Here is a 16,958-nt window from a genome sequence, read left to right on the forward strand (position 1 = left end):
CAGCTAGTGGAGAAGTCATCAGACGTTATGGCTGCTGATTGGACTTGAAGATCGGATGGTCGAGAGCACAAAGTATTTGAATCGTTGGAATCGAACGGCTACGATCAAAAATGCTTGGTGTCTTCAAGCTGAAGCAGTCGACAACCAACATTCTTGGGGGGCAACTGTTAAGCTAAAAACTACGAGGACTACGACTCTCGACATCATGGTGCAAAGGTGGGTTCTCGACAACAAGGGCTATGGCGAAACCGGCAACTCAGCATACGGTGCCCCTCAAAGTCAAGTTAGGAAGAGTTATATCTCGACAAACTCAGCAGATGAAGAAATCTCGATCATCTTAATGGAAGAGGCAGTTACCGAGTAACAAGTAACTACAAGCACGTGCATATACCCACGATGCCACGAATAGCAACGGTTGCCCACGACTCAGAACCACCCACGTGGCAATAGAGTCACGTGCTTGAAAACCAGCGGCTAAACGTGGGGCATGGCGCCAAAATTCAAAACCCACGAAGCCATCATGCACCCAAGAAAAACCGCCAAGAACGTGGGCAATGACAGCACTATAAATAGAAGAAGCAGCAGCAGAAAGAAGGGTTCCCAACTCAAAACTCCGAAAGTTCACCAAAAAGCTCTAAACGTCCGCATCAATGAGACTCAGAGAGCAAAACGTGATGATGGAGGAGTATGTTGCAGAACCAACGCTTTAGTTTTCTTGCATTTATGTTTGTTAATTCCCCAGTTCTTCTACGCATTTCCCTGTCGAGATCTTCATCTTTTGTAGTTTTTATGTTATTTTGATGTATGTGATTTCTTTGTAATTTACCCGTGTGTAATGAAATTCAGTTCTGTTTAAATCAACTTGGTGTTATCGAAAAAGCACTCACACACGCAACCCTTTGGCAAAGCGTTTTCTCAAAAGGACCCCGAATCTAAACTTCCTTTAGTCGAACTAAGAGGATATTTGTTTACCAAAAAACAACGTAAACACCAACCTAGCTTACCCGTGGTTATAGCTTACCCGTGGTTATAGGACGTTGAGAAACCATGATCGTGCTTTCTGAACCACCGTCATGCCACCTAGCGCAACCAGAGGCCTTGTAATTAAACCAAACAAATTATGATTGTATTATTGGCACATGACATTAAAGGTAAAAACCATTACCCAAATTGTACTACATTTGTATATATTATAGTTTTAGACGAAAAAACTAAAAGCTATACGTGCGTACTTTTCATTAAAATAGTTTCAAAAAAAAATTCTTAATTGTTTTAGAAATGCTTAATGACGAAAAAATGGCGTAAAATTGATTATTGAAAATGTCAAACAGTTTCTTTTCTCCATAACTGAGATGGACATTTTCAAAATGTGACAAAAATCTAGTGTCACGTGTCGAAATTTTAGATGGAAATCAATTTTATGTAGTATTATTATATACTGATTAATTTTTAATTTCTATTCAGTCAATAGGTTTTTGTTTATTTATGCTCTTAGATCTGGGAGCTTTCTTTGTAAATCGCAAGGTTGAAAGGTTGGTGGATGGAGATCAAGAAAGAACTCGATATGGGAGTAATTGAAAATGATAGTACTCTACTAGATGACGATGGCAAACCAAAACGAACAGGTACGGTCTAGTTTTTAATTTTTATTCTTTATATAAATTTATTTGGTCTAATTGATCATCTCCATTGAAAGGTAAGAAACTTCATTTCTTTTTTTTCTTGTCATGTGAATTTGAGTCTAAGAATTAATGTAGTTCGAATCAAAATGTCTCCAACATGTATAATGTTCCTTGCTACTTGTAAATTACCTGCATGGTGTAACATTTGTTTTTTTCAATGGCTATGTCTATCCCATCACTTTCTAAATACAAAACATAAAATATTAGGTGAGAGGGCAAGATCTGTAGAGGAATAAATTTTTATGACTTCAAATTTAGTTGATCTCATGCTCGTTAATATTTTTACCCACAACAAGTTCCTTAACTAACAACGTGGGCTGAGTGTATAGGAAGAGCTACCGAGTTCAATCTCAACACATTATATTAGAGAAGAAGGGATAAAAAAATATCATTTTAAATTTTACATAATTTTGTTTGCAAAATAAAATATGTATGTGTATGATTTACATACCATTGTTATTCTACCCAGCTCGATTCTCTCATAATAATACATGTATATGTGTATGTTTATCTTATGAGAAGAACAATCTTCTTTATATATATATTTCATAACTGTTAGATTTAATTTTTTTCTTTTTCTTAGACAAATATTAGTGGTTAGTTGTTAGTAAGTTAGAAAATCCCTTCAAATTTCCCTTCCAGGATTCGAACCCTGGACCTTCCCCTCCCCAACCCTTATGTCTCCTACCTCTTACCACTTGAGCTAACCCTCGAGTACAACTGTTAGATTTAATAATGAGTAGTTAAGATCAAAACATCAAGTATTTTAAGTAGTCATGTGACCATTTACTATCTTTTACTCATGATTATTAATTATTAGATCTAACGGTCATGATTTGTTCCTATCATCCTCATATAAAAGTATCTTTCTGATAAGATACATCTACTTTATGTGTTCAAAAAGTTATTAAATAAAATTTTATTCTAATTTAAATTTAACAGTTTATTATTATAATTTTAATTATTATTATTATTATTATTATTATTATTATTATTAAAGGCTTTATAAACCACCTTAAAAAAAGGCATAATAAACCAATATAATTAATGAATAATATTTTTAATTTAACTCAAAATAAAATATCAAATTTTAGCACTAAGAGTTGTGAAACACTAATAATGACTTTAATTTTAATTTAATGAACATACACTTGAAATAAAAATGTTTTAAGCTTGGAAATATTTAATAACTTTTTAAATCCACCAATAAAATAAAAACGTCTAGTTAAGAGTTTGTTTGGTGTGATGATTTGACAATTGTGACAACTATAAAATATGTCATACACATGAGTGTGAACTAACTGTAAACATAGTCATAGAAAGTTTGGAGAAACGCTCATATCTCTTTCTAGTTCTTTCTACGCCTTTTTTATATTGATTAAAATAGTATAAAGGCGATCTTTGTAGATGGACATAGGGACAATGCTCATGTTTTTCATCATCCTTATAGTCCTTCCATCAAGCACTATATGTAGACTCTTTCCCAAGAGTCGCATCTTTTGATTCAAGAGTCATGCCCCTTCAAAAAGTCACACACTTTCATATAAAAGGCTCATCTCTTTATTCATGAGTCATATCTCTTCATTTAAACATGAAATAACATATCCATTCACATGAGACATTTCTTACATTCTCCAACATAGCTCATGTGACAAAATACAATTCATAATTTAATGAACATCAAACATAATGCGCATAAATATAATGTAAATTTCATATAATCATTAAATCATAAATGATTATTTAAAATAAGAACTAGTAAGAGTCATGAGTCATGACAGTTGTACATCATTTGTCTTCCATAGTTCTTTTCATGTACCACTATATTAGCATTTTTCCTGACATTACACATTAATGAGAAGTACATAATATGTATTATAATAATATCATTAGAAAAGAAAAATAATATTTTCAATATTATGATTCTCACATGTATTCATAAATATGAAAATATAATCAGAAACTTAAACAAAATTAAGCTCAGAATGTCAAACATACATTAAAACATAATGCTAATACTTTCTACATGATAAGTAATTATTTTTTTTAGTAGCCCTTTTGACAAAGTGTCAACAATTATAAGATTAGTGCTAATATATTCAATAGACACTATATTTCTGAAATTCTTCTTTAACAACAAAATATTTCAAGTCCATATGTTTAGCACTTTTGGATACATTTTGTTTCATAAAATACAATTACTGCCGAATTTAATATAATAAAATTTTCAGTGGCTTAGCAACACTGTCGACTACTCCAAGTTCTGAAACAAAATTCGCAGTCACATATCCTAAACTACGACCTCAAAGCATGACATACATTTAGCTTTCATAGTAAATGCAGTAATGACAAAGTGCTTCACACTCTTCCTTGAGATAACTTTTCTAGCTAAAATAAATACATAGCTGAAGATAGACTTTCTTATGTATACGCATCCAATAAATAAAGCCTGAATCTGAATATCGAATCACCTCAAGGTTATTATATCTTCTATAAGGATGCATGTTAACATGTCATAAATTTCTTTGTAGTCTTCCAATGATCTATACCAGGATTACTTGGGTATCTTCCAAACATTCCAACTGCAAAACTAATATATGGTCTCGTACAAGTCCGAGCTTACATTAAGCTCCCAATATCTTCCACACGAACCATTATATAGAGAGTGCTCAGAGTAGAAAACTTGCTGAATACACCAATTTCTTGTTTTTTTTTTTCCTTTTTCCATATTTTCCTTTTCTTTTCTCCTTTTTACACCTATGACCTCTTGCATATTGCACATTTATCATAAAATACTGGAGTTCTTTATAGATAATGCAATATTTAGGTACAAAATCATATCGATAACACAAGAAATATCATACAATTTAGATGCGCATCAATTTCGATCCTCATACTTACATTCTACTTGTCCTCAAGCAAACTTCTAGACTATCAAATAAAACATGTGTCTCCACATAACTAGAAGCTAGAGAGGAACAAATGCTGATAATGTCCGCCATTCGATACAATTTACAGGACTTTTCAACTATAGTATGAGATAGATAAATTACCAACAACATTTCTAGAAAACTAGTGCATACACTATCCCTAACTTGGAGTTACTATGTTAATATCTCCCAATTAAGGGTAGTGTTTGGCTTGCTCAAGAGCACCAATTTACGATCCTCTGAAATGTTAGAAAATGATATCAGTTATCACCAAGTTTATATTGACAACGATAACCAACAATTTAAAGCTAATGTACACAACATAGGGAAATTAGAAGATAATGCACCCGTCATAATTAAACATCATATCAAATTTTGAGTCAACATAAGATCTGAATGTCAATTAAATTAATCATTTCAAGTTCAAAGTACATCACAAATAATTGTAACTAGACATAAGAAAACTAATACATAATGACAAAAGTATTTAAGAGCTTCTCAAGCAGCAGCTTATTACTTGTGTCATTCTTTTCACATTTCCAATGTCAACTCATTTATATATTTATCAGGCGTCACCTTTTCTCATGTCTTGAAGAAAAAAATGAAATAACACAAATTTAAAATTTCATTTTAGTAAATTTTTTCAAGTGAAGTATAAGATAAATAAATGAAAAACGTGATTTCGAAAAACTACCACCCATAGTGCACATACGTAGACAAGGTAGAAAGACCTTATTGATAGCATCTCTACGTTAATAATTCATCTATACAATTTATACTTATGCAGCTCTTTGAAGGTCTTCATCTGATGATCTTGTATTCTTGATATGGTCCTAAAATGATTGTTATAGCCAGCAACAATTACAAGAATTGAAAATCTAGCTCTATCAACCAGGTGACTTATAAATGTTTCTACCAGGATTTGGGAGTTGTGACTACACTCCACACAACTTATTATGGATTTCAAGGATAAAAAAATATTATCCACCTCAACTCAAACTTGATAGTGCCTTAAAATAGAGGAATTATGATATCCCATAGCCTCAACAAATTAAACTAAAACTACAAATATCAATCAATGTCTTCATGGATATGACAATGTTATTGTGGCATCTTCCAACCGTTGTGTTACCGTTGAAACCAACAATAATGTGCATGATGAGTCTGATATGTATTTCATTATTGTTTCAAAAAATTTATTGTATTTTCACCACATTTGTTACGTCATGAATGGGAAGCACCTGCTCATGTCAGTGGAAGCTCCGACCACATATTGTAATCCTTTTAGTCATTGCTCCATGACTTGCGAGAAGTTCATAATCGTCAGATGCTTCTATAATATAAAAATTAACTCACTATACATCATTAGTATTAAAAACGCTAAATCATGTTCCACTAGTTCAATTCGGTTAGCAACAACCTAAGATATGATTTTAATCTCTCTTATATGAGTTAGTTGGTGATCAAGGAGAACCACGAGCTCCCCTTTCAGCACGAGAGGTATGGTTGTCATTGTTAACCCAAACAAGCATTGTAACTAAACATCGTCATTGGCTTCTGTCCTACCAATTACTCTTTACATTGTCATGAAAGTATGACTTAAATCATCAACACTATCGTGAAACCAAAATCTATCCTTCACTTTTATGATAAGGATTTAGACCTACTCGACTCACACAATAGATCAAAGTATAGGAGAAGTACGTACTAAATGCTAACTAACTAGTTCATTACTTTGTTTTTCATAACATAAACTCATTATCCTTAGACAAACAATCATCTCAATTTACACATTGCAATACTTTCATATAATCAAACTTCATCTTAATTTACGGATTCTAATACTTACATATAATTAATTGAAATAATTGATCTTAAGACAAACAATTACACTTTCAGTTATTTAATATCATCAAATAACTGATGCAGGGAACACAATAGAACCAACAAAACATCAGAGATCAATGAAGGACCTGGTTAAACAAGTTTAGAGATCAAAGGATGAGAAAAAATGGAGTCGGTGGATGCTCTAGGGACGTCAAAGCAGGAACAATAGAGACAGAGTGACAGTGAAGTATCGCGCAGTAGAGCAGCAGTTTTGCGATGGCTTACGACAATGTAGCAACGACTCTTTGCAGAGTGGTAGTGTGGCAGCAACGCTATAGTGAGATAGAGTGTTGTGGGAGGAGTGTTGCAGAGAGGGAGAGGGAAAGGGTGAAGTTGAGGCCGAGGCAAGGGGAGAGGGTGAGGAGGAGGGTGGCAGAGGGAGGCGGAGAGGGAGACATAGGAGGAGTTGGGTGGTGGAGAGCCCGAGGGAGAGAGCGAGGGTGGCGGAGGAAGAGAAAGTGAGGTGGGTATGAGGGAGGGGTGAATAGAGTGATTTATAAGGAAGATGGGGCAGAGAAATCAATCAATGATAGCGTATAATTGATTGACACTAGAATTCAGTTGGCATTACTGTTGGTTGTCGTCATCGCTAGTTAGGCCAGTGAAGTACTCTGCGAGGAGGAAAACTATGTTGGCTGGTTATTTTAGTGTCTGCTACAACTGATGCTCACTTACAAAAAACCAATGCTAAGTAAAGTCGTTTAGAACGATGTAAAATAATATGATTATGTATAATGCTTAACATCGGCTTTGCGTCGGTGTAACCTACAGTACAAAGTAAAATTAGCATCGGCGTCGGGGCCAACACTAATTTTTTATGCTAATTACTCAAGTCATTCTTTCTTGCAGTGCCCCCACCTCCCTCCCCCACCCTTCCCCCAAAGCCTTTTAATTAATCTTGTAATTAGAGTCATTTCAATAGAATATAGTTCATTTTTAGCTAGCTATATAGGTTAATGGAATGAAATATATATAGGTGATTGATTTGGTTTAGTTTACGTCTTGCATGCAGGGACAGTGTGGACTGCTAGTGCGCATATAATAACAGCAGTAATTGGTGCAGGCGTGCTCTCCTTGCCGTGGGTGATGGCTCAGTTGGGATGGATCATAGGCGCATCATATATCATACTTATTGCTGCTGTCACTCTCTTCACTTCTAATCTTCTTGCTGATTGTTATAGAACCCCTCACCCTGTCACTGGCAACAGGAACCGCACCTACATGGAGGCTGTCAAAACTAACTTAGGCGGAAAAATGCATGTTATATGTGCATTATCTCAGTACCTCAATCTTAGTGGTGCAGCAATTGGATATACAATTACTACATCTATAAGCGTCGTGTAAGTTTTATCTTCTTTCACCTCACTTTAAATTATATACTTTTACTTACTAAAGATAACATATAATAGTTTTGTCAATATTTGCAGGTCAATAAGAAAAATAAATTGCTTCCACCACAAGGGAATTGCAGCTTCATGCCAATTTTCTAATAATCCATACATGATTGCTCTTGGCATTGTTGAAATATTTTTGTCGCAAATACGAAATTTCCACAAGCTATCTTGGCTCTCAATCTTAGCAGCAGTCACGTCTTTTGGTTATGCATTTATTGGTATCGGACTTTCCCTTGCTACCATCATCCAAGGTTAATTTTTCCATTCTCACTCTTGTTGGAGTCTTTAAACTCCTGAATTTTACCTTACTTCTAATAATCGTCAAATGCAGATCATATTTTAAGTCCTTCGATCCCCAAAATATAAAATGAAAGTATATCTTTAAAAAGTCGTTGGTGTTTTAGACATCACAGTATAAGATACAATATATTATAAATTTATTTAATATTTGATGTTAACATTGTATTGTATATGCTTATATATCCACTATTATACATTAAAATAGTGGATTATTTAATCCAGCATATAGACGATGGAAAAGGGTGAATAAAATTGTAAATGATCATACAAATCTAACCAAATCATCGGGAAGGGTGTTGATTGAGGAGGAATGGCGAAACTTCAATGAGGAGGGGTGGCGAGATGATGATCTTCTCGATGCTCCGTTGTCGTTCGTGCCCGGGAGGGAGGTCCCTGCGATGATACTTCGACGCTCAAGTTAGAACATGGGCTTAAGGGTATGATAAATGAGATGGATTATGCGTACCTTATGTTCGTCCTTATAATTGATCGAGTGAGGAGACAACGTGATCAACCCAGAGGGTGATCGTGTAACACCCTCTAAACCCCGCGCAATTATTATAGTATAAATCAGAGTAAAATGCATAACACAGAGGGTGTCACACTTATTCTCCAGAAACATAAATCAAAACACCTGTCATGCTCATAATCAATATATAAATTTCCAACTTTAATGTTATAACATCATATGCATAGCACAACGGATTTATTCAGCTTCAAAATAAAACATAATCCAAAAATAAATAAAGAGAGTTCATAAAATAACTCTTAACATCAAGGTACAAAACTAAGCGTTTCCCCGTGTTACATAATAGAGCATGACTCCCCTAACTAAAACATATCTAAAAGACTAGCTCCTCCGACCAACTCTTGCGAGAAGCTCCACTATCCTCGATACCTGAGCGATGTCGCATAGAACATCATTCCAACAGATCGGGTGAGAACTCATATCATATGGATAAGCATAACAATAAATAATGTATAAGTTTATCTATGTTCCACATAAATTCTTCACACTCCACTAGCAAATAATAAATTATGTAATTTAATATAATCAATCAATCTCACAGTTATGACAATACTCCATAATTCATAGTATCAAGTAAGCAAATATTATTGTCTCCAATTACAACAACATCAAATCTCAAAAAAATATCACAATTATCATTAATTAGCATCAACAACTCCCTAACACATATGACTCAAGTGAGATCCGTGCAAATGCCTTTAGTACCAAAGTTGCTATCCTTAGCGGTATCACCGCGTCCACTCCAGACAGATAGCCACCAATAAAGTCCTCGCTCTAGGCTTTCAAAACCAATCTAGTTTTGGGACAAGTCACTAGCCTCCACGAGAATTGGCAAACATTGCCTCTTGACAACTATGCAGTGTATTGTGCAAAACTCAACTAACATATGCATATTCAAACCATCTCCAAGTCTTAATTATTTTAGCATATTCATCACCAGCTCACTCAACAATTCACATCATCTCCAATTTCACAAAACACACACTTACATGTTATCAATCACACAACTTGCAATCACAGTAACTTAGCAACTTAACACATAACATCAATTTAGAAACAACATCATACAATGAACTATTAAATAAATGTAAATTAGCAAATACACTCAGAAAAATCTAATATTTTTATCATGGTTCCCTATGCACGTTTTGTAAATCCCTTTAAATTTTCAAGTCTAAATTCGAAGTACAAAATTCAGGAAAAATCTAAGACTAACAGCAGTTCGTGAGAAACGAGACAGCTTAACCTATCCTCACTAAAACGCATATAACTCGAGCTACAGACGTCGGAATGACGAGAAACCAGCGGAAAACGTTTCATAACCGAAAGGGCTACAACTTTTATGAAGACTACTTCTTCAAATTCGGTCATTAACACAGCTAGAAATAGGGTTCAAGAGCTTGTAAATTTCCCACGCGCAACCCGCGCATCATGCGCCCCTATCTTCTACCCCCAAAATTCATCTTAAAATCAAACCCTAACTATTTCAATTTGGGAATTTATGCAACCTAGGGTTCCTAAATCATGCTTCCTATCATTACCCACTATCATACTAATCCATAGAACACGAATCCAAACCCTGACCTCTTGAAGATCAAAGTCTAGGTTTTCATCTCTTTTCTCCTCTCCTTCTTGCTTTTCACGTGTTCTCTCTGTCTGCTAACTTCTCTAATTCTCAAATTCTGATTCCTCTTTTTTTTATTTCACTCCTATCCCTTAAATAGTCATACTAATGGGCCCCACGCTCAATTACTCACTATAAAACCTAAAACCCTTATTTATCTATATCACATAATCACTTAATTATCTACTAAAATCACTTAATCACCTTATCATCTAATTAAATCACATAATTCATCAAATTACCATATAGCATAATAATAATTAAAATAAAATAGTAAATAACCTAATAACGAAAAATGAGGTGTTACAGATCAGCTGGAGCATCTGCCAAAACAATAATCCCCTAGCTCTGGTCCCCAAGAATTGTGGAGCTTGAGGTAATAGAGTTTGAGTTGTAAGTCGGAAGTTGTGTTTGATCGGGTGAGGAGGTAGTGTGATTGAGGCAAGAATTGTGGAGTTTAAGCTTAAAGTCAGAAGCCGGCCTTGAATTCTCTCTCAGAACTGTCAGAAACCGACCTTGAATTATCTCTGAAAACATTCATCCCCTTGCTCTGGCATTTTGTGATGGATGTCGAGGGCTAAGTTGTTTTCCCTTGAAAGATTCTTGGTGTGCGTTTAACGAGGTGTTCAGAAGCTTGGAGGGAAGTTGTCGTTTGTGTGACGAATCTCTTAGAGCTCGGAGTACTCCTTGCACTCGCTTGACGAGACATTGGTTCTCAGAGGGTATTTTTCTTGTTCGTTAGACAAAGCTATGGGCATTTGATTAAATGGTTTGACACTTGGTTGTTTTGACATAGTAGAGTTTCTAAATCTTTGGGACCCGACAAAACGCTTAGTTTCAGTGGGATGATCGATCTCAACTAAGCGTTTTTGCACTTTGCGGTTTTTGAATTTTTGTTGTCCGCTCGATGAGAAAATCAAGTCTTCGAGGATTCTACCTATATTTTCTTTGTCTTCATTGTCTTCCTTTTCTTGGTTCCTTTTAGCTCCCCAAGGCATTCGTGCGCTCGTCGGGATTTCTTGGCGATCGTACTTGACTAAGAGTTTTGACGCTTAGGAAGTTTCTTGGCTTGAGCTTCCCCAAGCACTCAATTTTAGGGGTAATGCTCATCCTTGAGTAAGTTCTTGAGCATGTTGGAATTTGTCTTCATATCTAGTCTCGTCGAGCATTGAGACACTCGGTGGGGGAGGGGGGGGATTTTGTCTTCATATCCACTCTGACTGAGCATTGAGACACTCGAGGGGGATTTTTCTTAAAATTCGCTATCACCGAGCGTTGAGACACTCCAGGGGTATTTGTCTTCATATCTGCTTTTGCCGAGCGTTGAGATACGAAGGGGGGATCTTGTCTTCATATCCGCTTTCTTCGAGCGTTGAGACACTCCGAGGGGATTTGTCTTCATATCCCCTCTAATCAAACGTTGAGACGCTCAGGGGGGATTTATCTTCATATCCGCTATGGTCGAGCGTTGAGTCGTCCTAGGGGTATTTTATCATCATATCCTCTCTGGTCGTGCGTTGAGACAATGGAGGGGGATCTTGTCTTCAAACATGTTCTCTCTGAGCATTGAGATGCTCATGGGGGATTTTGTCTTCACATCCAGTCTCGTCGAGCATTGAGACGGTAAAAGGGGATTTGTCTTCTTAACCACTCTCGCCGAGCGTTGAGACACTCGGGGAGGGGGATTTTGTCTTCATCTCCGCTCTCGCCAAGCATTGACACGCTCGGGGAGAATTTTTTTCTTTCTATCCGCTATCGCTGAGCGCTTAGGCACTCGGGAGGGTGGGATTTTGTCTTCATATTTGCTCTCGCCGAGCACTAAGGCGCTCGGCGAATATTTTTTCTTCATATCTGCTCCTGCCGAGCATTGAGATGCTCGAGGATGATTTCTTCTTCATGTCCGCTCTCGCCGAGCGTTGAGACACTCGGGGTGGATTTCTCCTTGTGTCAGATCTTGATTTCTTCTTTTATCTCTTGGGAGAGTCTTCCTTCTCGTGCAGCTCATAGCCAACGTTTTGGCTTTGAGGGGTTTCACTTGTGCTTGAAAAAGTTTGGTGCTTGGGAGGGTCTTCCTTCTTGGGCACCTCATAGCCAAAGTTCTAGCTTTGAGAGGTTTTGCTAGTGCTCGACCAAGTTCGGTACTTCGGGGCCTTCCTTCTCAGGCACCTCATAGCCAACGTTCTGGATTTGACAGGTTTCGCTTGTGCTCGACCAAGTTCGATGCTTGGGAGAGGGTCTTCCTTCTCAAGCACCTCATAGCCAATGTTCTTGCTTTGAGAGGTTTCGCTCTTGCTCGACCAAGTTTGGTGCTTTGGAGGGTCTTTTTCGTCTTTGGAGAATTTGTTTGAACCTGTTACCTTCTTTACAAAGTCATGCTAATACATTCGTTCATATAAGACGTGTAACATGTTAGTGGAAAGCTTAATTGGCTGAGAAATTATAGCATATGAGAAAAGAGTGCTGGGAGCAACTTTGGAATTTTTCTGGACGGATCCTCTATCCATGTCCTTATTTATCCAAGCTTTCCTAGGTTGTTGCCATCGGTTTTTCTAAGATAGTGACTTCCATCGTTGGTGTTACCTTGATCGGAAAAACTTGCACTTTACCTGCTCTTTGAGTCTTGCTAGTATAATAAAATATTTAATCTGGTTGTTAGAAAATTTTTACTTTTGCTCTTTTTTTTGTTTAAGAGGCGTTTCACATCCTCCACCCATGTGAAAGTCGTGTAACATCACATATAAAACAAAAGATTTTAATGAGAGTAAATAAAACCTAACTACTCTGAGGTTTCTCAGTATAACACTAAACTCCAAAGTTGCTAAAATATTACACTCCACACTATTTGTGCCAAATAGATACCAGAATATTTATGATTCTGTTACAGAATATTCTCTTTAACCTTAGTTAACTAATTGGTTAACACTAAATAATAAAAATATCATAAACTGATCAAATTTCAATCCCAATTTACAATTTAACATTTTTTTTTCTTATCCTTTTTCCTTTTAACATTATCCTTCTCACTGCAAATAAAAATGTTATCCCTCCTTTTTATTTTGTCTCCTTGTTGATTCCACATTCACATAAGCTGAGAGACGTTAAAATTCCCCCCTCCACATGTATACGAATTGCTTGATCCATCAAGCTGAGACACGTTAAATTGATTCTCCAATTTATATAGCCAAACAACAATTTCCCAAAACTTGTGAATTTGAATAAGGAACGCAAAACCCAGTAGTGCAAACAGGTACCCATCACTTGAAAGAGAGACTAGAACTAGAAGTATAATAATTGATTCAGATTCTACATCTCCCTGAACCAACTAGCCACCCCCTACTAAAACCCTAGCTGATGCCCCTAAACCCCAAATTTCAGTTACCAAAGGGAACCAAAAATCTCAAAATCAGGGGTAGCAGATACAGGACGCAGCTCCAGGAAGGGAGGAAAAACAGTCATGACGGTGGGCGAACGACAAACAAGATGAGAGAACAACGAACATGATGAACTACCCGCAACCACGGCGAGGTGTTGTTGTGGTGTCACACGGCGAGATGTTGCTCGGCCTCTTTGTCTCTCTAACCTTCCAAGATTTTTCTTAACTTTCTACCATGGTCTATTTTTGTACTTTTAACTTGGGTTAAGTAACTTCATTCTGTTTTATTAAAAAAATTGAAATAGCATACTAAACAAACGACGTCAAAAAGAACGTTAGTGGCAACTTAAAAAAATGGGGGGAGTTGGGTTTGGCACCCCACCTATGGGGCTTGGCACCCCACTTTATCAAATACGGAATTTAAAATTCCGTATTCTCCCTATTGAATACGGAACTTAAAATTCCGTACTGCATTTAAGCATGCGTGTCACATTTTCAACCACTCATTATATACTAAAACAGATACGGAATTTTATTTTCCGTATTGATAGGGAACTTTAAATTCCGTATTTAATAAAGTGGGGTGCAAAGCCCAAGGGGTGGGGCACCAAACTCAATTCCCGGGCGGATGTAATTTTTATCCAACTTTGGAGTTTAGTGTTATATTAACAAACTTCAGTGTAGTTAGGTGTAATTTACTCTTTTAATTATATAATAGCTAGTTTTTCAAATTCCAGTCCGTGTAGATGTGAGATAATATATAAGACAATGGAGACATTGTATAATTTGGTTAATATGACCAGATATCAAATTTGCCAAGCCGTATGGATATTTGAGCAGCATTCATGTTTTTTTTACTGGCATATGTTAGTTGTTAGTAACGTTTGTAAATTAATCCATCTCAGGATTCAAACCCTGGACCCTCAGCAACATTCATGTAAAATAAAAGATATGCAAGGATGTCATATGGCCACACGGGAAATGATGGTTAAAAAGGCCTCTAGATTCACATTCTCAAGTTTTTGGGTGTTGGTAGAGTTTAACAACATACGCATAAGACAAAATGAGTAAAGGGTCATTTTGGTCCCTTAATGTGTTCACTTATGACGGTCCAGTCCTCATACTTAAGAATTTGTCTTATTTTGTCCCTAAATGTGTTACCGTCAGTCAAGTTGGTCATGGGTTCTGTTTTCCGTTAGTCCCTGAGACGGAAAAGGCCAAATGACAAGTTTTTCCACGTTGGATTGCCATGTCATGCTCCAACAGTCAGATGTGAAGTTTCGAAAACAGTCAATTTAGTCCTCGAGTCAATCTTCCAAAGTATGAGGACTGGATCGTAATAAGTGAACACATTCGGGGACCAAAATGACAGTTTACTCGTGTCATCATCTTCAACCTCATCTTCATCTTCACCCTCAATATCACCTTCTTTCATCATTTCCAAAAAACGAACACAGAATCCCCAAATCTTCATCCTCCCTCATCTTATTCCATATTCAACCATTAAATTTTAAAATCCCAAAAAAAGTGTTTCTTCAACTTCATGTTACTCATCTTCTTATTCTTTATCTCTTTTAATTCTAATTCTTAAAAATCCCAAACCCATAAATTTAAAAAGCCAAACCCACCTCAACCCAGAAATAAGAGAAAAGTGTCTTGATCTTATCAGAAGTTGCAAAGATGGATCAAGTGGTTCAAGGTCACTTACATGTTGTTGTGTCAATTCGACATTGATTATTTAGTGAGGCTTTGATTACTGCTGAGCAAGATTGTGCCAACCCTTTAATTGACCTTAACATATGATATTCCATATTTGAAAGAATCATATATAGCATCTAGGCTTTGATTTCTGCTTTGTGCCTTTGTCACTCAATATGGTTCTACATAACTGAAACGTCATCCAATTTATGCGTTAGGGTGAGTTTGAGTTAAGGGTGGATATTAAAGTTAGGGGTGGATTTTTTATTTCTGGGTTACGGTGGGTTTGGCTTTTCAAAATTCTGGGTTTGGGTTTTTAAGAATTAGAATTAAAGAAGATAAAGAATAAGAAGATGAGTAACATGAAGTTGAAAAAACACCTTTTTTGGGTTTTTAAAGTTTAACGGTTGAATATGGAAAAAGATGAGAGAGGATGAAGATTTGGGGATTTTGTGTTCGTTTTTGGAAATAATGATAAAAGAAGGTGAGGTTGAGGATGAAGATGAAGATGAGGTTAAAGATGGTTGGTTATAAAGTGATTTTTTGGAGTAAACCATCATTTTGGTCCCCGAATGTGTTCACTTATTACGGTTCATTTCTCATATTTTGGAAGATTGGCTCGAGGCCTAAATTGACTGTTTTCGATACGTCACATCTGACTGTTGGAGCATGATGTGGCAATCCAATGTGGAAAAACCTGCCATTTGGCATTTTCCGCCTCAGGGGCTAACGAAAAACACAACCAAGGACCAACTTGACCGACGGTAACACATTCAAGGACAAAAACAACCCATTTCCTACGTATCAGGACTGGACCGTCATAAGTGAACACATTCAGGGACCAAAATGACCCTTTACTCTTGACCAAATATTGGGAAAGAGAGATGCTCACATGCACTCTATATATATTTTTGTTTCACTTGCAAACTAAGTTGTACTTTATGTAGAATAAAATAATAATGGAAAGAAAGTGATTGATGACACCTGAGCAGTTGTTCGCGAGCCTCAAGGACTGTTCATTGCGTCGCCCAACATTGCATATGTCCATCTATCCATTGGTAACCCACAGGGTTGCCCTTGCTTTCTTTATTTAGAATTACTAGAATACCCCTGTTCTTTTTGTGTGATGAAGTTGTTGCCCCTGAATTTTGAGGGGAAATCCTTGTCAAATCAATCTTGTTTATTCTTCAATCTTGTTGCTTTCCGGCATCATTCTAGTATCATTGCGATATTCTAGGCGGCGATGCGGAGTGTCGGTGATGCGATGTGGCGGCGATGCGACATGGTTCTTATACTTCACGATGATAATGACTTTTTGATTGTGTTACTCTTAGTCTCCCTTCGAGTGTCCACTTGTGTTTTATCCTACTTCTTTGTTGCATTTCGTTCTTGATCATTGTCTTCCTTCAAGAAATGGTCCTCCTTCACGTGATTTTGGGATCTGCTTACTTCAAGCTTGGTTCTGATTTGCTCCGGTCATTGTCTTTCTGCTTCTTGAGTGCGAAAAAGAAACACGAGATGAGAGAAATGGTGAAAGAAGG

The 16,958-nt window shown here is 36.5% G+C and overlaps 1 protein-coding gene across 1 annotated transcript in view; it reads left to right on the forward strand.

Moving 5' to 3' along the window:
* The first annotated feature begins 1,540 nt into the window (after positions 1-1,540).
* LOC130737625 (amino acid permease 1-like) overlaps positions 1,541-16,958 on the forward strand; it is a 77,193-nt gene continuing 61,775 nt past the window's right edge. Inside the window, exons 1-3 of the mRNA XM_057589445.1 lie at positions 1,541-1,625; positions 7,512-7,839; positions 7,927-8,144. Of these exons, the coding sequence (XP_057445428.1) occupies positions 1,541-1,625; positions 7,512-7,839; positions 7,927-8,144 (631 nt within the window). The remainder of the gene's footprint in view (positions 1,626-7,511; positions 7,840-7,926; positions 8,145-16,958) is intronic.

Source organism: Lotus japonicus, chromosome 1 (genome assembly GCF_012489685.1).
Source record: "Lotus japonicus ecotype B-129 chromosome 1, LjGifu_v1.2".
Classification (NCBI taxonomy): domain Eukaryota; kingdom Viridiplantae; phylum Streptophyta; class Magnoliopsida; order Fabales; family Fabaceae; genus Lotus; species Lotus japonicus.